The sequence below is a fragment of the Cimex lectularius genome, unplaced genomic scaffold (assembly GCF_000648675.2).
Source record: "Cimex lectularius strain Harlan isolate CLEC.00 unplaced genomic scaffold, Clec_2.1 scaffold41, whole genome shotgun sequence".
NCBI lineage: Eukaryota > Metazoa > Arthropoda > Insecta > Hemiptera > Cimicidae > Cimex > Cimex lectularius.
This window is the reverse complement of record NW_019393011.1, coordinates 2,973,950-2,995,306: the sequence shown is the minus strand read 5'-3', so window position 1 is coordinate 2,995,306 and position 21,357 is coordinate 2,973,950. Positions and strand designations below refer to the sequence as shown.

General features: G+C 35.1%; 1 protein-coding gene across 1 annotated transcript; it reads right to left on the bottom strand.

Annotated features, from left to right (window-relative positions):
• Positions 1-14,166: 14,166 nt before the first annotated feature.
• On the bottom strand, positions 14,167-18,851 carry LOC106663948 (protein LTV1 homolog). The gene is made up of 10 exons (XM_014389208.2): positions 18,728-18,851; positions 18,486-18,605; positions 18,279-18,419; positions 15,547-15,628; positions 15,369-15,489; positions 15,117-15,309; positions 14,921-15,052; positions 14,689-14,859; positions 14,418-14,630; positions 14,167-14,353 (listed from the first exon to the last, which is right to left on the bottom strand). The coding sequence occupies exons 1-10, from the start codon at positions 18,728-18,730 to the stop codon at positions 14,246-14,248; spliced, it is 1,284 nt and encodes a 427-aa protein (XP_014244694.1). The 5' UTR covers positions 18,731-18,851; the 3' UTR covers positions 14,167-14,245.
• Between the last annotated feature and the right edge of the window lie 2,506 nt (positions 18,852-21,357).

Genomic DNA, 21,357 nt, shown 5'->3' with positions numbered 1-21,357 from the left:
AATATGGGAGAAACGAAAACAGATGGTGAAGAAAGAACGTGTTTATTTCAGTACTGTTTTAAATTATGGATAGCAACGGGTATAATAAATTAGAACTTGTTTTAAGTTTGTTGGGTATTTGATAACCACGGAAGAGATCCAGCATCAGAATTGAAATAATCAGTGAATATTTCTCGCCCTCGAAATCTGTCTTTGCATTCCCTCCTTGTAAACGTAAATTTTTTAGTCTTCCACTCCTCGAATCCACTTGGGAAGTAACGTAATTATATCGTATTCTTAATGTATTATGAAGTTTAAAGTTTAAATCTTAAGTTATGCAGCAAGCAAAATTTTTCTCCATCGTCCACTAATTCTTTGAAAAGTGTAGCATATTCCCCTTCTGGCCCTCTCTTGTTCCATGCTTGATGGGCGCCCTTTCGTTTTCTTGCTTGTGGTTCCTCTTCTTCATTCGAAATCAGTGCCATAATCAAAAGTTCATCATCTGAACACATTGCCATTTTGGCCACTCAAGTCCACTGCAAGACACGGATGAAACACTGACCAGTATTAATAGAGAGCCCTATACGATCACAGTGACCGGGAATAAAGGCTGTCACGGCACTGTCACGTCACTGATGTGTGTAGATCGACCGACTGAGGTCTGCCCCCGGACTGCCAACACCCAGGGATGGGTGATTCTCGACTCTGCCGGCAATTTACTGTATATTGCACAACCTGGAATTGCCGGGGGACTACAAGAAGCGAATAGGCTAAACTCGGCCCTTGCTCGTATATACATACATGTGTGAATTTGAACCTGTACAAATCCAAACCCCAAAATTCAAATATCGATCGACGGTTGGCTCAAATTTTTAAAATTGGTCTGGACTAACTAGAAGGGAAGTTAGCCCCTAACTTAGAATATACACTCTATTATTTATTATTTAATATAATTTAAGTATTGTTTTTTCGTTCGTTTTGTACGTAAGTATGCAAGAAGTCTGCCATATTCGGAAATGTTTCCTCTTTCCTGACCTATAAGTTTTCACGTCATATCGAATTTGAAACAAAAATTTTAAATTAGAACTTGCATTCATGTATTAATAATTATTTTCAACTTTATCAGTGTCATGAACAGCGTTTTGAAAAGAGCGTTTTCAATGGTCTGACAGAAGTTTTCATTTTGCTTGGCTTAATTTATATTGATTTTTAAATTTGCCTTGAACTGTCTGATTCCTATTTACATTCATCATTTTTTTATAATACTTGACTAGAATTTTTTAGTTATTTTTTTGTATATTATTATACGTGTAGTATATATAAAGTCTAAGTTAACATGAAATTCGTTATATAATTTTTCTATAGAGTGTATAAGGAATATTCAATTTTCCACTGCCCAGCTGGGATGAGTTGTATGCAGGAAAGAATATATTTAACTATGCCTGTAGGTTTAAAGATATTTAGGGATGAAAAAAAGATACTTAGAACTTAAATGATCATGATAACATAGTTAGGACTTCGGCGGGCAGGAAACAACAAAACCGGAACAGTTGATTCTCACGGTCCGCCTTGAGAAGTCTTGCACTGATACTTAACAATGTAAATTTATTATTAGTTCAACTGAAGTATAAATGTATTACACTTGAATAATATTTAATATCGAATAAACTTTCCGCATACAAAAGAATTTACAAAACTTGTACAAATGAATCCAACGTTTTACGCTAAATGGCAAAAAACCTTTTCCAGGTGTAACATTATGAAACATTTATACGCTTATTCTTAGTTTTCTGAGTTGTGTAGGGTTAATGCTGCCATTTTTTCTTGAAAATTAAACCATTAATTAATTATAACTCTCACATTTTGAGAGGAAGCCATGTGGCCTCTATCTTTTTAGACGTCGCTGATTAACGGAATGAGATCGAAAGGATCTACGTAAGGGTTAGAGTGGGACTAGAGGTTAATAGAATTGTTTGTAACTTGTCGTTGCAAATTATTTTATAAACGGCGCATAGGTCGTTATTGTGCGGTTGGAAATGTAGATCATAGCGTTGAAAATGGATCAAAGGATTGGTGATTGTAGGGTATGGATTCGGAGGAGATTGGAAGGTTTGGTTGTACTTATGATTTGGCTGATCTATGCCTTATATCAATGTTGGATTCAGTATTAAATTGCATATAGCTTAAATCGGGGAACACACTACCCGATGCAACGCTCTGCGAAGCTACCCGATTCTACCCGACACCTTGTCACGTTGGTAGGGTGTGCACATCCATTCGACGTCAAGCGCACGCCACGTAGTCACACATCGTGTATCACAAATCAGTATCACAATCGCAACGCCTCTTTTGTTCTTAATGCATACTGTGAGCAAAAGCACGTAATACATTGTTAGTTAAATTTTATTGTTTTAAATAAACTTATTCCGGTGTTTTGATAAATTTTCTGCCTGACTCGTTTAATTTGGTTGACATTAAAATAAGCATGTTGTAATTAATATAACGACAAAATTACATATACATCGTTCGAAATAAACTACCAAAAATATGAGTGTCCGGTTCTGACGCTACTCGACTAAAATGGTGTAATTTTATGAGCAAAACCATGTAATAAATTGTTGGTTAAATTTTATGAGCAAATCCATGAAATAAATTGTTAGGTAAATTTTATGAGCACAACCATGTAATACATTGTTAGATCAATTTAATAGTTTTAAATAAAGTTATTTCGGTGTTTTGATAAATTTTCTGCTTAATCATCAAAATTAAATAATTCTTATAAAGCACATGAATTTTTGATCTCGTTTAATTTGTTTTACATTAAAATATGCAAGTTGTAATTAATATAACGACAAAATTACATATACATAGTTCGAAATAAACTACAAAAAATATGAGTGTCCGGTTCTGACGCTACTTGACTAAAATGGTGCAATTTTATGAGCAAAACCATTTAATATATTGTTGGTTAAATTTTATGAGCAAATCCATGAAATAAATTGTTAGTTAAATTTTATGAGCACAACCATGTAATACATTGTTAGATCAATTTAATTGTTTTAAATAAAGTTATTTCGGTCTTTTGATAAATTTTCTGCTTAACCATCAAAATTAAATAATTCTTATAAAAACAGATGAATTTTTGATCTTGTTCAATTTGTTTTAATTGAAATATTTAATTTTAATATGAGTGTCCGGTTCTGACGCTACTCGACTAAAATGGTGTAATTTTATGAGCAAAACCATGTAATAAATTATTGGTTAAATTTTATGAGCAAATCCATAAAATAAATTGTTAGTTAAATTTTATGAGAAAATCCATGAAATAAATGGTTAGATAAATTTTATGAGCAAAATTGTGTAATAAATTTTAGTTAAATTTTAGGAGCAAATCCAGGTAATAAATTGTTAGTTAAATTCGTTCGATCAATAAATGGTATTCCGTTGTTTTGATAAGTATGTTGTAATTAATATAACGACAATAATACATATAGTTTGAAATAAAAATGTGAGTGTCCTGTTTTTTGTCTTCGACTGTACTCGATGATACACGACGAAAATCTGGGCAGTGGGGATCGCATAGCGTAGAGTAGGGTAGCATTGCGTGGCATCGGGCAGATGTGCACGTCGGTAATACAATCTTATGGAAAATTGGACCTAAGATTTGCGTAGGGTAGCATCGGGTAGCGTCGCATTGCGTGGCATCGGGCAGATGTGCACGTCGTTAATACAATCTTATGGAAAATTGGACCTAAGATTTGCGTAGGGTAGCATCGGGTAGCGTCGCATGGCGTTGCATCGGGTAAGTGTGTTCCCCGCTTAAGACTAGCAGTCTTTCGCCGGTTCAGTGATGTCCATTTAGTCGTGATGAATCCTGGTCAGTTCTTTGTCAAGCACAATGTTTCAGCGTTTTCGGTAAAAATAGGTGTAAGACTATAATATATCGAAGTAGAGTTATGCGACGAAGTGAGAAGTTTTTGTTTCGAGCTTTTGTGTTGTTGAGTTTGATTCGCCATTTTTTTACAATTCAAAGAAATGTAGATGGCAGATAGAAGATTCGGTGATCTATAACTTGGTTGGAGCTGGAGGAGCCGTTTTTAAAAGGGGATGATCCTCCTGTTAACCTTAAGGTGGGGAAGAGTGTAGAATTTAGGCAAGATCTAAGGATTCGAGATTGTAGGGTCTGGATTAATCGGAGATTGGTAAGTTTGGTTGAACCTTACACGCCGTATGTTCATTTTGGTTTCATTTTCGTAGTGTTGTTTATGAGTATTTTGTTGTCATGGGTAAGTTTAAATCTGTTGTCTAGGTCTTTTAAGTAATCGGTTTCGTAGGTTTAGTTCTTTTCTAGAAACAGCTTAATGTAGATGTTTCGGTACGAAAGGGTGTTGGGTTATAATATTTAGAAGTAGAGGGATGCTAGAGTGAAGGTTGTTTTGGGCTTTTATGGTGTTTAGTTTGATTCGCCTTTTGTTAACCATTGTTCAAGAGAATATGAATGTGAGGGTTCGATGTCGCAGGATAGAATTGGATGTCATCATAGTACGTTTGGATAATGGATGGGAAGGGATATCAGCAGTATATATGAACTGAGGACAGTAACGGTCCGAAGACGCCCACGCTGCCTTGTACAAAGGTGATCCAACCCTTACTCTCTAAAGTACCCATCAACTAAATAGTACTTGAGGATGAGGAAGTGTGTATTGGGAAGGATATCTCAGGAGTTTGCAGTTCCAACCCAGGTGATTCGATCGAAAGCCTGTTTGAAAGCCGTAAAAATTGAACATTAATTATATTGGGCAATCCTAAATGTTTTTAAAGTTACTCATGTTTTTGTTGTATCATTAGCATTTTACGTAAATAGGCAGTTCTAGTGAAGTAATTAATAATTCATGATGTAGAAGTGATAAGCGAAAGTAAGTCGAACACAAATACAGTGATAGCTTTTACGTCTATGAATAAAAATTATCCTTATAGAAAAAATTATGAATTGAGCATTAACAAAAGAAATTCAGATTAAGAATTAGAATATTAAAATATAATTACTGATTTTGATTTATATAAGCCCAAATCTGCAAAAGTACACGTATACGCTGATCACGAGCTGATGACTTCGCAACCCGCTTTTGTGAAATTTAAAATAATTCACTGGCATTCACTGTCAATAAACACAAAAGGTAACATAAAACCAGAGATATCAGTTAATACTATATACAATAAAGCAGTAGTTTCCTCCAATAGTCGGAAAAGGTGATCCGTGATGGAGTCGCCAAGCTCAAGCACAATTCTCATATCAGGTGGCATTCCTACACGCTCTCTATATGGGGCCAATTAAGGCACCTTTCCTCAAGTCGAACACCTCGAGCACAATAAGATATAATTAGATTATGAGGAAGAAGAAATTAAGAAGGAATAGTAAATTACCAGCACTTTTTTTCTTTTTTATATTTAAGACAAAAAATTATATTAACTTTTTTTAACTATTCATACTTGGTTATGGATGTGTTCAGTGGTTTGAAGGAAACTTCAAACTTTTTATACATACACAACATAACTTTCAGTACGTACATAATAACGTTGATATGGTAGTAAAAATTAATGTTATAAAGCGATCTACAATGTTTTACAATTGATTTTTAGTTTCAAAGCGGCCAACTTCGGCCGTTAGTTAATACATATCTGATTAATTTGCTCCTTTCGTTCTCATGGTGCCGGCTTTGAAATATTATATAGCCTGTGTTCCTTCCGCCGAAAAAAATTCCACGTTTTTCCCCCTTAATTTGTGTTAATTAACAAAAAAATGAATATTACACAACATACCTTTAACCTGTACGTTTTGTTATAGTTTTCCGTGTTCATACGGTTAACAAATTTTTCCCTTTACCGACCTTTAACTAAGAAAAAGTCAACTCATTCACGCACTCATAAACAAATTTGATTTATTTCTATAGTCATCAATACTCCTATTGAAGTCAATTTAATTAGAGTTTAAATATATAAATTCCACCTTCTGTAACGACGCAATCGGCGACATTTATTAGTAACTAGCCGCATCATCCGGCTTTGCATGGGAAAAGAATTGAGTTATGGAAGACATCATCTTGAACTAGAAGTTTGCAATATTATTGTGAGAATGAGTCATCGAGGTCACCGCCAAGTTGGATATCGCAGAGGCAGTTGGCGTTTCTCAGAACTTGGTTCCCGAGCTTTAGCCCGATTCTGAGAGACTGGAAGTGCCAATAGGAGGCCGGGTAGTGGATCTCAACGCCCTTCGATGCTAAAGGAGGACCATTGCTGCAGGACCCCTTTCTATAATGCCCGCCGGATCATAAACGAAGTACAAGATGTTTTGGCAAGGCCTTTATCAACACAAACGGTTCGTAATCGTCTGTGGGAAGGTCGCCTCACTTCGTATGCCCCTTTGAGATGTCCTGCAGCAACAGTCAGCCACAGCACCTCAGGAGAATAAGGTGCATTGCTTTACTGTATACTCGGTCGTCCTTAAAAGGACAATGAGGATCTTTAACGTCCGCACCTGACACATTGGCCTTATCGGACGTTTTGATTCTCAAGATGAGAGCTGACGCACCTCCGCATACGACAGACCTGTCGCAGCATTGGTGTAGAGACCTCTCAGCCCCAAGGGGCCAAGACAACCCCTCTATCCGATTGACCATTCCGAGTGGTCGGGTCCTCATTAAGCATCGAACCGTATGCCGTGCGCAAAGGGCTACCAAGTCCGTAATACATCAGACTGATTTCCCGCGCACTCGCTAGATGGAGAAGGCCACTCTATCTCGCAGAGTATTGAGGCTTCCCCAGCGTAGAAACTTCCGGATCCGCTCCGGCCGCGGTTTCGTTTAAAGTGGAATTTCTTACCATCCCGTAGAGGAGACTGCCTACGGTAAAAGCCGCCATTCGTGTACATTACGTACACTTGCGTGTACACGTACTCGAGTAGGCGTAACCAATTCACTACCCATTTCCTTCCGCCAGTTCTTACGCATTCGCGTAGTCTGAGCGTCCTCAACGCTATACGCTTCGATTGTGCGATCCTTGGTATCCCGTGAGGCCGGGTGAATAACTATGGTCATACGCAAATCTCGTGCGAAGGTCACAGATAGAAGAACAGCCTCCTCTAAGTACCCGCCAGGGGCCTCACCGCGACCAACTACGAGTCCATTCCCAATGTAACAGGGGCTGAACCCTGGAACATTTTTATTACCCCGTAGTGCAGATGATTATGCATCCTCCCTCGTCTATGCAGACAGGATCTGGTACCCTAACTTTCGTGTGCCTCTCATAAAGCACACGCCGCCCCATGCGGACCCAAAGCCGACACGAGTATAGTTTGTGCTTTAGAGAGGTTGCCACGCCCTCAAGGCTGTACTATTATTTTGCGCCCGAACACCCTCTTGTAACCAAGGGTTGGGAGAAGTCGCAAGGAAGAATGAAGGAACCAGGATTGAGAAAGGGACATGAACGAGGACACGAGGTGCAGCTTTTCAGGGCCTTGTCCACACTGTACCACCCATTGTCGCCGTAGTTTCACATTAAGTGGGCTATGACTCCCTGGATTGAATAAGGTGCAGCGAGCACCTAGAAGAGAACACCGATTGGATTGTTATGTTTACTGAAGAGTCGCGTTTCTGTCTGTACAGTGATAGCAGGCGGTCTACAGGGAACGGAGATCCAATGCCCCAGTTCGTGCTCTTTCAGTGCAGTTTGAAGAAGGCGGTGTAATGATATGGGCTGGGATTTACACTGGAGGTCAAATTGAACTCCATATTGTTGAAGGCAACCTCGCCTCGTTATGTCCAAGAAATTATTGAAGAATACATCCCTCAAACCAGGGATCTCATTGACAGGGATTTTCGATTTCTGGACGACAATGCCAGACCTCTTAGAGGCAGAGTTGTTCATCAATGTTTAGAAAACCTGAGAATTTGCCCATTCCCCCATTGTCTCCTGATCTATCCCATTGAGCACATGTGGGATGCATTGCAGAGAAGGCTTTGCGATCATCATCCATAGCCAGTTGACCTCCAACAATTGAGTGCAGCATTGCAACATCTATGGAGTGAAATTCGGTATGAAATTAGAGGCAACTGGCATAACAATATGCCTAACAGGTGCATATAGGTTTTAGCTTACACAGAAATTATACACGGAATTAATTGTTTTAAAAAAAATTGTGTCCAATAGACACAATTACAAAATTAAAACCTTTTATTTTGTTATTGTCCAAAATCCCTTAATTAAATTTTCCTCCAATAAAAAATAATAATTTCTAATAAATTTCAACGCAATTTACAATCAAAATAAAATAAAAATGCCAGGGAAAGTAAATACTACAAAATTGGCAATTCGTTAATTTTGAGCAGTTTATTTGGCATATATACAAACCAATCACTACTACACGGGAGCCTGCAACGTTTATTTGTCTATGAGGGAAACATAGATTCTCCAAATTCAATCCACATAATTGCAAAGAATGACTTTGTGAATTGTTTATCGTTATTGCAGGAGCCAGTTTAATCGGAAATTGCAATCGTTTGAATTGGAATGGCATATATGTTGGTATCATTGGTAAACGTGGTATTGCACATTCTCTCCTTTACATTTGCCAATGAAAATTGTTGCTTTCATGACAATACGTAATAATCTTTCGACTGCTGGTACCATTGCAAAGATGGGGTGTTTCTAAGAAGAATGATAGGAACACCAACGTCCAGATTAATGATATGTGGAGGCAGCGCAGATAAATCGAGTGAATTTAAGAATTCGGTTGGAAATTCATCTTGATCAATAACAGTATATATTGATTCGTTAGTAGCTGTTTTCCTCGTAACATATGTTGATTGCTGAAATTAATGAAATTTACAACCACATGTTTTGGACCTAATACTGCATGTTCCCTTCACCATAACTAAATTTTTTTTTTTTGTAATTTGTTTGATATCATCCAAGTATTGAAGTAGGCTAAAAACTTCGTCAAGAAAGTCTAAGCTTAAAACAGTCCTGTTGCAGCAAAGCAAAAAAAACTAGAAGGCCTGTTGATTGGTATCAACAGGCCAGGCATATTAATTTATTTTGAGTGGCGGAATATAGCTAATAGGTTTTACGAAAAATAGAAGAAAACAGCAGTACGTGGGGACGTCGGTGCCCGAAACAGTTAAAGCTTTGACTCAGCGCTCATTACTACAAAGTAAAGACTCAAGTTCGAATCCAGTGGACCTGCTTTCAAATCCAACATATTTACAAACGGTTTTTTTTTTGTTTTTTTTTTCAAAAAACATCGACACCCAAGGGTTTATACGACCCCCGCTGTTGCGAACTCTCGTTATATGTAATTTCCGTAAAAGCCCAACAACGAAAAGGTTTCTACTCTCGGGCAAACAAAAAGTCAACCCAATAAATTTAACGGGAGAGCATCGAGGCCGAACAATAAACATATGCGGGGCGTCGGTGGCCGCAACGGTTTAGGCGTTGACACGGCGCTCATCACTGTAAGATAAAGGTCCCGGGTTCGAATCCAGCGGTCCTGGGCCCTGCATTCGAACCCGACATACTTACAAATGGGCTGTTTTCAAAAACACCGGCACCCTGAGGGTTTATATGGCCTCTGCTGTTGCGAACCCTCGTAAATAATTAAAATATATATATATATTTTATAGAACGACCTTCGGTGGGTTCGAGTCCCGCTCATGACATTAATTTTTCTTCTCATCCATCTTTGCATAAAAATGTAAATAATAGATAATAATATACAGAAAACTAATTAAATGTTAATATTTTCTCTTGGCTTCTTCAAACTAATATTCCAGTTGAGTGTGTGAAATAAGGAAATAATGGAAAAACCTGCGTTTTTCTAGCTTCAATCGAACGTTGCCGGTTGGCCGTGAAGAAAACCACCATGAAATGACAATTTAGGGATTAGTTTTTAAAAAATCGTTAAATGTCTAGGAGACCTGTGATTCACTCGGAAAAAGGGAGACGACAACGAGTACGTCTGGTGGACTGGTTACCTAGTGACTAATCTTATAACGCCTGAGGAAATGTAGCACTTAAATGTGAGACGGAGCTCAGCCAGAAGAAAAACCAGAAATGATAAATAGATAGATTTACCTGTTTTAATTTTTTTAGCGAAATATATTATTATTTTTAAATAAAATTTTGAAAAAAAAATTCTCCATGTATGAGCGCAGAATTTTTATCTTTGGTTAATTTTGTCCTGGATTATTTTACCGGAGATATATGCACTAAGGTGGATGGAATATGGATTTTTTTCAAATTTTTGTCAAAAGATTTGTATTCCTTTGATTTTCATCTTTAAAATTCCTCATGCTTGACATATAATTATGTACTGTGGATGTACTTAAGAAATTTATCAGTCTTTTAATTTTTGGGTCCAGATTATTGTAATTTTCTTCTTTGGCAGTTCAAAGGAGACACCGCTTAAGTATTTAAGTTTGGCTATTTAACAATAAGTAATAAAAAAAAACCATCGTCGATTTCACTCAATGTTTTAAAAAACTCACTGTAACACTCACTTGTCTGGTGTTGAGGTTTCTATCGAAAAATAATCGGGACATTCTGCGGCAGAGGGAAAGTGCCAGTTTTTGTTTAAACTTTCTTCCTTATTGGAGTCAAAAAGGCCTTCAGAAGATCCGCAGAATCGTTTGCTTTTACAATTTTACAACCTATCAGACTTAGCCGAGAAAGCTGGATAATCCGATATTCTCAAAAGCACAGAATTTTTTTATGCGTGTTTGTTTTAAATTTGATTAGGTTAATTTACCATAATAGACAGCAAGCGCAATGTTAGTTTCCTGACAATGGTCTGACAGACAGGAGAGTACAATCCCTTTCAAACGAACGTTAAATACCTTCGACTTAAGCGCATAAGTATAACTTAAAGTTCTGCAGGTAAAACTTCAACGATGATCCCTGATCATTTAATGTTAAATTAATTCATTCAGAATTGCTCTTGAATTAAAAAAAACACCTGCGTTGAGGATTCAGCTAACCAAGTTTTCTAGGTCTTGGATTTTGTTATTCGATGATATTACAATTGTATAATAACACCATGTAGCGTGTACTTAACATCAGACAAAACTTTTTTCCTCTTTTATTCTTCCCGTTGTAATGGCTCAATTTTTAAAGACAATTAACGACAAAGTACTTCCTCCACAAAGAAGGTTTTCGTTCCAACTACCTTCTAATAAACGCTTGTTTCTTGTTCCTTGTTTCTCTAATATTACAAATAAAACCTAAAGACCCAACAATTTTCAACGACAAATTTATATNTATATATATAACATAGTTTTCCTAATACTATTATTCCATAAAAAACATCATTTATTAATTATTCGAAGATCGTGAGATGCGGTCTCGTGTGAGGTAGGTTTTAGAAAAACATTTTCTTTATCATGCCACGTTTCGATCTTTATTGAGATCATCTTCAGGGCCTGGGATTTATAAACATTGTTTAAATTTGACAAATACATGTAAGATGTGGATGTATAAATGATGTACAAATCCCAGGCCCTGAAGATGATCTCAATAAAGATCGAAACGTGCATGATAAAGAAAATGTTTTTCTAAAACCTACGTCACACCAGACGGCATCTCACTATCCCCGAATAATCATCGACTAACGGTCACTGAACACCACACATCATTTATTAAGTTTAAACAAATGTGTACCCTGAAAAATAGTTAAATAATAAAAGGAAAAAAGGATAAAGCTCTGTGATTATTATTCTCGTGCAAAAATTTGTGCAGCTGACACCAAAAATTGTGAAAAGGACCTCCTTTTTCGTCGAAATCCTCAACATTACGACCTGATTGGTGAGGTGTACGAATTATTTTTCGGTCAATAGTTTAGAATTTTCTTAATGAATTCCTTCTATTATGGGCAATTTATTTTTTTATTATTTTTTTTATGCATATTATAGCAAGTTTTCTTCTCAAAAGAACACGAAATTTCACTATAGTCTGATAATATTACCTGACTTTAAGGTTTCTTATTTCTTCTTCCTTGTAGATCAAAGCGGTTTTTGAACAAAGTGCAACTTTCTTTCGTTGCTAGTTAAGTTAATAAAAGTTTCTTCCTGGCCGCCGGTGCATCAGCTAATTACGTAAGTCCTCAAGGATGGCGAAAACTTTTTTTTTAACTGAAACCTCCCCTGAAGATGGATATCAACCGTATAGTTTGCTCATTGACCTCAACAAGCTACATACCGTTTCGCCTGGATTATTCGGACCAGAGTTTATTGCCTACCGTCTGTTCAAATCCCACAAACCTTTCAGGATAATATATAATTGAAACAGTTAAAATATATACGATTAAAGCTTAAGCATTAACAGGGCCGGTTCAAACTGTAATAAAACCCTTATGGCCATATAAAATCGAAAAATAAGCATTATAATTCACAATATTTGAAAAGTTCTTTTTCCTGCTGTATTGCACTAAAATAATTATAATTCATATTACTTCCGTTACATTAATTTTGAAAATGTAGGGTGGTGGTCCCTTTGGAAAAAAGTAGGCCATCTACATCGGCAATGCGGCCTTGAAGGGAACAGTTTTCATCCTTTGCTACCGGTGAAATCATCCCTTATTTACATATATTCAACTGGAGTTTTTCCGCATTGGAACCCCCTAGTGGATGGGGAGGGTCATTTCTTTTTCCCACACGCCGGAAGTACTCGGTTCAGTGTCAATAACCTCGTACTAAACCAGTCCAAACTAATAGATAATATATCTATTTATTTGTTATCTATGTTTATCTATTAATTTTATTTTACACATTGGTGTTTAACTTTTGTTTAAGTTTAATCAGTTTCTAATCTACATTTTAGATATACTTTGTAATTATTTTATTTATTTGTTTGGGATAATTTTTATTCTAACAATTTTGAATTACAAAACAGTATGGCGGGTACGAATGGATTCGAACCTGGGACCTTAACCTTACAATGATGAGTGCCACGTCAACGCCTAAACCGTTGCTGCCATCGATGCCCCTCTTATCCACGTTCAGTTTTACATTTTTTAATTTCAAATTTCTCAAACTCAATCTAGTTCCCTCCCTTCGATGAAACTGTGCAATGTATTTAAATTGAAATTGTATTTTGTTTAATTTAGGCGGTCCTTAAATTCAGAACATTTCTTCATTTTCGATTTCCTCTCCTTTCATCCTCAGAACTGTTTTTTTCTATTTATAATCTTCCATCACTAGCTGACAGAAGGCTTTTTTTCTTTTTTTTTTTACAAAATAATCAATGGGCGACTAAATTGTACTGACCTCACTTCCTGTATCACTTTCGATGCTTCACATGCTACCAGACCTTCAACTATGTTTTGTGTACCCTTTTGTTAAACAAATTGCATATTTTATTCATTAATAAAAATGGAATAATGAGATAATGAAATTAGATATGTCCAAATATTGATTTTTTTCATCTAAATTTTAATATATTTAAACATAATTTTTTATAACAATAATTTTATAGCTTGTTTTGAAATTTATATAGCTGTATTATGTAAAATTTAATTAATTTGTTATATAAAATGTATAAATTTAGTTAATTGTTTCTTATTATTGTTAATGCTTGTTGTTTTGTTATTTTACAAATTTTGTTTATCTACTACTTAAATTGTTTATAACCACATAGTTTATATTCTTTCTAAAAAGATCTTTGATCTATACGTATATATACATATATTTAAATAAATAAAAATTTGGTCAATTTAGGCAAGTGCTCTTTAAATAACAGCTACAATACTTACGCAGAACAACTACAATACAAACTACAATAATTAAATATTAGGCATATATTTAAGAGCTCTATTATATCAATTTTTACAACTTCATTAATACTATATAAAGTAGTTAATATAATAACTATATAATGTATAATTACTATATAAATTAAGTAAACGAAGTATAAAGTACAAAGTATTAACGAATTTGTAAAAAATAATATAATAGACCTCTTAAATTGTGCCTACTATCTAAATATTGTAAATTTTTATTGAAATGAAAGGTTGGGTCACGTAGCCAAGGTACACCAAGCCACGATCATCTTGAATCACTCCAAGTGCCTGCAGGAAGTAAAAAAAAAAAGAAAAAATAAATCAAAACAATATTCTATATTTCTTAAAAACAAAAATTACAATATTACTTGTACAGTAAAAATTAAATTGATAACAAAACAAATTATAAGATGAAAAATTTACAAATATGAACCAAACACTTTAGATTGGGATCATATGCTTTGTTTTGTTGTTTGCCATGATTTTTTCCATTCTCTTCTTTTCTTCTTTAAACGCTTCTGTATTTAGTTTTCTTTCTATCCTTCTTTCCTAAAATAAAATTAAAAAAAAATTAAATTGCTGAAATATTATATAAATTTAAATTATTTCATACTTTTTTGTACACTTTAAACGCCTTTTTTCTTGATGTTTTTTCATGTCGTGTCTCATCCTTCGGCCGTATCGATAAAGTCGAAACAATAGAAACCAGCGATCCCGGCCCAGTAGCTGTACTTTTGGCTTTGCCGTTGTGGTCGGCCAATGCGCTTGCCGTCAGCCGGGTGGTTGTGATGGGGATCCCAGTTTTCGGATTGATTTTAATTTTATTCTGCAAAAGTATAAACAGTAAAAGAACGTTTTTCAACGTTTCAACAATTTCCACTTACAGAAGGAGGAGCACCAATTAGTTTCGGATGATTGTATATGTTGGAATAAGTTGAAAGAATCGATTCACAGTCCCACTTCTCTTTTTCTTTCAGTTCAATAAGACTGCAATCGCTTTCATTCCCAGAAGATTCATCACAAACATAGTTATATTTGCTAGTATCAAATTTAATCTAAAATAATTTTTAAAATATTGTAATTATTATTTTTTGACTTGTCATTATTGATAATTACCACTTCTGAATCATTTTTGACACCTTCTTCATTATCCAATTGGTCCATTAAAGTGGTTTGTGGATCCATTTCACCTTCAATATCTTCAGTGTCCAAAGCGCCTATTTCATTATCATCGTATTGAGAAAACATCTAAAATAATAGGTAACAATAATAAAAATACTGACTAATTGTTTTTATGTAATAACAAATTTACTTCTTCAAATCTGTCATCCAACATAGTAAGCTGTTCGTTCCTACGCATCACAGAACTCGTCATTGAATATTCAGTGAATCTTGTTTTAGTCTCTTCCAGGTCGAGGAGGTTGTCTCTCAGTTCTTCGTCAGAGAACTCGTCGTCTTCTCCAAATTCATCATAATCAACGCCATCTTTTTCTTCTCCTTCCGGGCTGTCGGACAAAAATAAAATCAAACAAACGCAACATTTAACATATTTATCCACACTTACATGACCTCTCCGGCAATCTCCATAAAATTATCTTCGATTTCAGATTCTTCGTCGATGAGGTGATCATCCTCAAGATTGGCGTACACTTCAAGAAGATCATCGCTGTACCCAACCTCAAGACCTGAAAACACCATACTGTTATCAGTTTATGTGATTTTTTATGTTGTTTCATTACAACCTTTTGGCGCAGCTTTGTTGAGTAGACCAACTTTTTCTTCGACAGTTGAACCAAACACAGAAGAAGGTAAATTAATACGAGGCTGAAAAAATAATTGATTTATTATTACCAAACATATATAAAATGTATACATATTAAGTGATTGTATAAATCATTTTATGGACAATCTTAAGGAAAAAAAGAATACACCAAAAACAAGATTCCCAAAACTCAATGGAGATTGGGTGATAATTTTTTTTTTTTTTTACTTTTTGAAGCAGTTGGAACTAAAGGCTTCATAGATACTCAGACAGGGTGGGTTCAACATTTACTCTAGAACAAGGGACCAATGACTGGGATGAAATAAAGGGATAGGAACCTAAAATAATAGTTAATCGCCATATTTATTTTATGGAAAAAAATCTAGGAGAGAAAAATGAAAAAGGACAAAAAAGGCTCCTGAAATAAGAGGAGCAAACACAAATGGAGGGAAGAAAAATTGACAAATTCAATGGGATCCTAACTAGGGGTCAATATGCCCAAAAGGCCTGGTGCTATCCACATCCAGTGACAGACACTGTTAGCCGGTGCATTCCTTCAGCCGCACCTACAATTTTGACCCAATCTCCAAGTAAATTAAGGGTTGGCTCAAAATAATTAGAAAAAGCTGGCCTTAATTTTACACTATTGGTCCTGTCAATTCACCTCGATACAAACTTTATACAAAATTCTATAACTCCATAAGTATGGGTTGATATTAAGAAATTTTAATTCACTTTCTTTCATATTTGCTGTGTTATTATAAAATAGTTAAACAAATTTAATTAGGATTAAATGTTTATTATTAGTTTCTTTATTCCAACTCCAGCATGCTTGATTAATTTTTTACAGTATTTTTGTATTTTATTTGAATATAATTTTACTTTGAAAAGAAATTGGAAGTTTGCAGTTTGCTAGTCAAAAACAATCCACACCCTTCTCAACTTCAGGTGTTGATTGTTCAGTTATTTTCTATAAATTCACTAATTTCATGGTCCGCTTGACCAATTAATATATTACAATTAATTAAGGTTTTTAGTTGAGATAAAAAAGTCAAATTTGAGTGGATCGAGGTCACGATAGCTCAAGTGGTAGAGCAGCGGCGTATCTAGCCGAAGGTCGTGGGTTCGAATCCCACTCGTGCCATTGACTTTTTTATCTCAACTAAAAACCTTAATTAATTGTTATTTTCAGTGTTGATTTAGATTTTGTGGTTTCTAATGCTAGGTGATTTTCTCTACAGTTTCCTAATTATTATTTAGTTATTTTAGTTATTTTAATTTAAAGTGAGATATAAAGGATTAATTCCTAAGTATTTTATTTAATTCTGCCAGGCATTCTCTTCCAAATATAGCCCAAGTCAATCAGCCCTGGAAAATCAATCAGATAAAGATGAGTTCTTTGACAAAAGAATTTGTAGGTCGGTGTGTAGGGTAAAGTTCGAGATGTAATATGGAGCATTGGTGTTTTTACGGAAAATTTTTGACTGCAATGACTTTATTGTTTTGGAATTGGACCATTTGGTTGTGCACCAGTTCTATTCCATAGGTCCAGATGGGTTGGAGTACTGTCTTGTATAATAACAATTTGACGTTAGTGAAAGTTTTCATCGTTTGTCTAGTACATATATATATGAGAAGTTTATATCGTTTGTTAAGTTCCTTTCTTTTCAGTTTGGTGTGGGGGGTCTATGTCCATTTTGTTGAGAAACATGCCTAGATATTTAACTATAGTTGCATAGGTTGTTAAAGTTGTGTTGGAAGTGTTGTATGGCGGAGGGTAAAGGTTGTGCATTTCTTTTGATTAATTTTTATCCTCTATCTTTCGGTCCATTGATGGATGCCATTAGATGGGCTTGTTGGAGACAGCTATGTCTAGGTTTTGATGCGAGGAAAGGATAAGTGTGTCATCTGCGAATGTAGGAAGGAATGTGTTAAGATTTAGAGGGATATCGGCAGTGTATATAGTATATAGGTGAGGACATAGGATGCTTCCTTGCATTACTCCAGCCCTGACAAGGAAGAAAGATGAAAAATCTGCACCTTGTCTGACTTGGTAATACCTATTTGAGAGGTAGGATTTTTGGGTCACGTAATACGTTGAGGGGAGAAGGGCCTTTAACTTGGAAAGAAGCCCTAGGTGCCAGACTCGATTGAAGGCTTGCGCTACGTCAGGAAATACCCTGAAACTAAAGCACCCTTTTCCTCTCCTCACTTATCTCATGCACACTGCCCACATTAAAATCTCTGTCCATTATAAGGTAACTTATTTACAAGTATTACCTGATATATTTACTATTGACTAATTCGGGATGTCGGGGCCGCAATGGTGGTACTGTAAAGTAAAGGTCCCAGGTTCGAATCCAGTGGCCCTGCATTCGAACGCGGTATACTTACAAATAGGCTTTTGTTCAAAACCACTGGCAACCCGAGGGTTGATATAACTCTGCTGTTGCAAACCCTTGTTATAAAAAGAAAAAAAATTGTCTAACATTTTTCAATGCCTTTTCTTTACTTCGACAAAGTTATCCCGACAGCCCAAATCAGCTCAAATTCCATATGCCAAGAGTCACCCTACGTTTCCAACCCGCACTAAATTCATCCTCATCTATCAAACCAAAACTTTTTTACCACTTAACAAAATTAAGTTACAAGGAATTACCTTTCATATGCCACATTTGACTTAAAAACTTTACAATAAAAACCTCCACTCACTTTATTTACTCTTTCCTTTTTAACATATTCGCTCTTCACCAGTTCGACATCCCCGGTCCCGACCTCCTTCAAATGCTGCAAATAGTTGTAACCGTCATCTCTGTAAATTCCATACTTGAGCATTTCTGCTTTCGTGGTTTCCTGAAAATTGACAATTAACAAATAAGTCATATATTTAATATATAATAAAAAGTGGGGAATGCGCACAACACAGGGCTTGAGTACATTCTGCGGAACGGCTTCATCAACTATCAAAGGATCCTTCTGACTCCTGTGTACAAGTTGAAAAGTTATAGCGTTCTTCTTGTCAATAAACTTCTTCTTTCCCTAATAAACAAAACAAAAATAATCAACACTAATGCTAAATAAGTTTGTTTTTAACCTGAAAACTGTTAAAATGAAACAAAATTCTAAACATCCAAGAAATCAACCAAAATACAACAACTTACCATTTTTGTTTTGTAGCAGGGACACTTTTTCAATAATTTATTGAATAGTTTTGTGTAAAAAAGAGATACAATACGTCAAACACCATGTGAAAGATCACAGAGGTAGTGTGATGGTTATTGTTTTGGTGATCGTGAAATATTTCTCCACATGGAGAGCTAGACCAGCTGAATGCGTCACGCTGTTCAACCCAGGCTGGAATTGGTGAACTGCAATTTATTTAAATAATATTAATAGTGTTAGACTTAAACAAAACTGTATTCTGTTTAAAAATAATAAAATTGTATAAAAAATATCCTAAAACTGCATATATTGGTCATCAGTATGACAGGCAATCTTGCATTCTTTGGAATGCTACCACCTAACATTGTGCTCAAAAGTATATTTTTAATTTCTAATTTCTCTCAGTAAATTACTCCCTGAACTTACAACGCTAAAAATAAAAGACAGAACCTTCATTATGATTTTTTTTAATCCAATAAAAAGCAAAAATGTCAGAGGTTTTCTAAAGAAAACAGTGTTTTATATAAAGACTCGACTCTTTTAATATGTCATTACAACCAGTGATAAAAAATTTCATAGTCTAAATTAAAAATATTCGTATTTTGTATGAAAAACTATTTATATATTATCAATACAGTGCAGCATTTTTTTTTAAATTTTTTTTTTACTTAAGTTAATTTTTATTACTCCAATTCTATTTATGTTTAACATTGAACAAAGTGACTTTATCCTGGAATTCATTTTAATTATAACTTAAAGATTAAAAATCAACAAAGCTAATTATACCATTAAATTTATTAATTGCATTACTGTAAATGTTTGTAATTCTTATAACTTACTACTTTTTCAGGCCCTTGATCAATTCTTGATTATCAATGAGTCATTTGGAATAAAATAAAAATTAAATCAAATAAACGTATTCAATGATTTCCCCACATTCCTTATCCAAACGCACCAATCGTATCCCAAGACTTCAACGTTCTTCTGAAACTTTAGCCTTATCCTACAGAATTTCTGAGGCCCAGTTATGGAATTAGCTTCCCTAGGAAGGATGTTCTTGCTTCCTCACTGGCTTGTTTCAGGACCTTGGCATATCAGTTTTTAAAAATGACCTGAATCTCCTTTTCTTCACTGTTCGTTTTCTTTTCCTAATTTCAATTTATCTTCTTTTTATTGCTGCTTTTCTTTCTTAATGTACTTTCATCATTCGATTATAAATATTTTATATTTTAAAGAATATATTATTGCCATTATTTTGTGTGTGTGTGATGGAGTACTCAATATTAATCCAATGGCACTCCATTTACGGCAATAAATACATTACTCTCAATATAAAACACAATACTATCAGTACTATATTCAATAAAACAACAGTTTACTCAGGGTAGTGGAGAACTCAATATTCATCCTTCACCCATATTATACAATTAACCTAGTGTAGTGTCAATGAGATAACAAACATTCCTCCATCGGCGTCACACTACACATTCACGCAAATAAATACATTCAATCTCAATATACACAAAGAAACACAAAACAAGATATTTACAAAATACTACCCACGAGTGATGACAGACCCAATGTCGGCTGCATGAGTATAAAGCAGTATATACAATAAAAGGGTTCTGTTTGCTCTAGAAATCAGGTCCCAAGCACTTGCTCTTGTGCTAAAGCTCAACACTCATATCAGATGGAATGCCTGCCTACATGTTCTCTATGTGCCAAGGAGGTCAACCCAAGGTACCCTTCTATTCAATGGGACACATTGAGCAACCTATCTCTACATGTTCGGCTCAGATTGCTTATAAGATAACCTATTTATCAAATTATTTCATTTTTCATGAATTTCAATTTTAATGAATGTTTGGTGTAATAAGTTGTATTACTTCTCTTCCTTAGCTCTTAGAGACATAGAGATCAAAGTAAGTGTCTGTGGGTCAACCTTGCATGATGGGTTCCTTAATCACGTGCTTCATTCTTAAAACTAAATTTCTTTCCTATTTACACACCATTAATTAGGGTAGTGGATTTCTCGATATTCACCTTTCACCCTTTACACATATTTTACAATTTTTCTAAAACCTACATCACACCAGACCACATCTCATGATCTCAAAATAAACGGCACTAAACACCACACATATTATAAAACTAACCTAATGTAGGGTCGATGGGATAATGAATATTCTTCCATTACATTACTCACATTCACGCAAATAAATACATTCTTTCTCAATATACACAAATAAACAAAACGAAATATCTATAAAATACTACTGTCAAGTGATGATGGACCCAATGCGGGTTTCATGAGTGTAAAGGAGTATATTCAGTAAAATGGTCCTATTTCCCCAAAAAATCAGAACAGGGGGCCCCAAGTAAGCTCAATTCTCATATCGGTTGGAATTCCTACACGCTCTCTATATGGAGCCAAGGAATGGTACCCTTCTATTCAGTGGGACACATCGAGCAACCTTTCTCTACATGTTTGGCTCAACTTGTTTATAAATTTAAGCTATTATCATTCGAATATTTCATTTTTCGTTAATTTCGACTTAATGAACTTCGTTGAAGCAAGTTGTATTACTTCTCTTTCTTAACTCTTAGAGACATTCTCTGAGACGTTTCT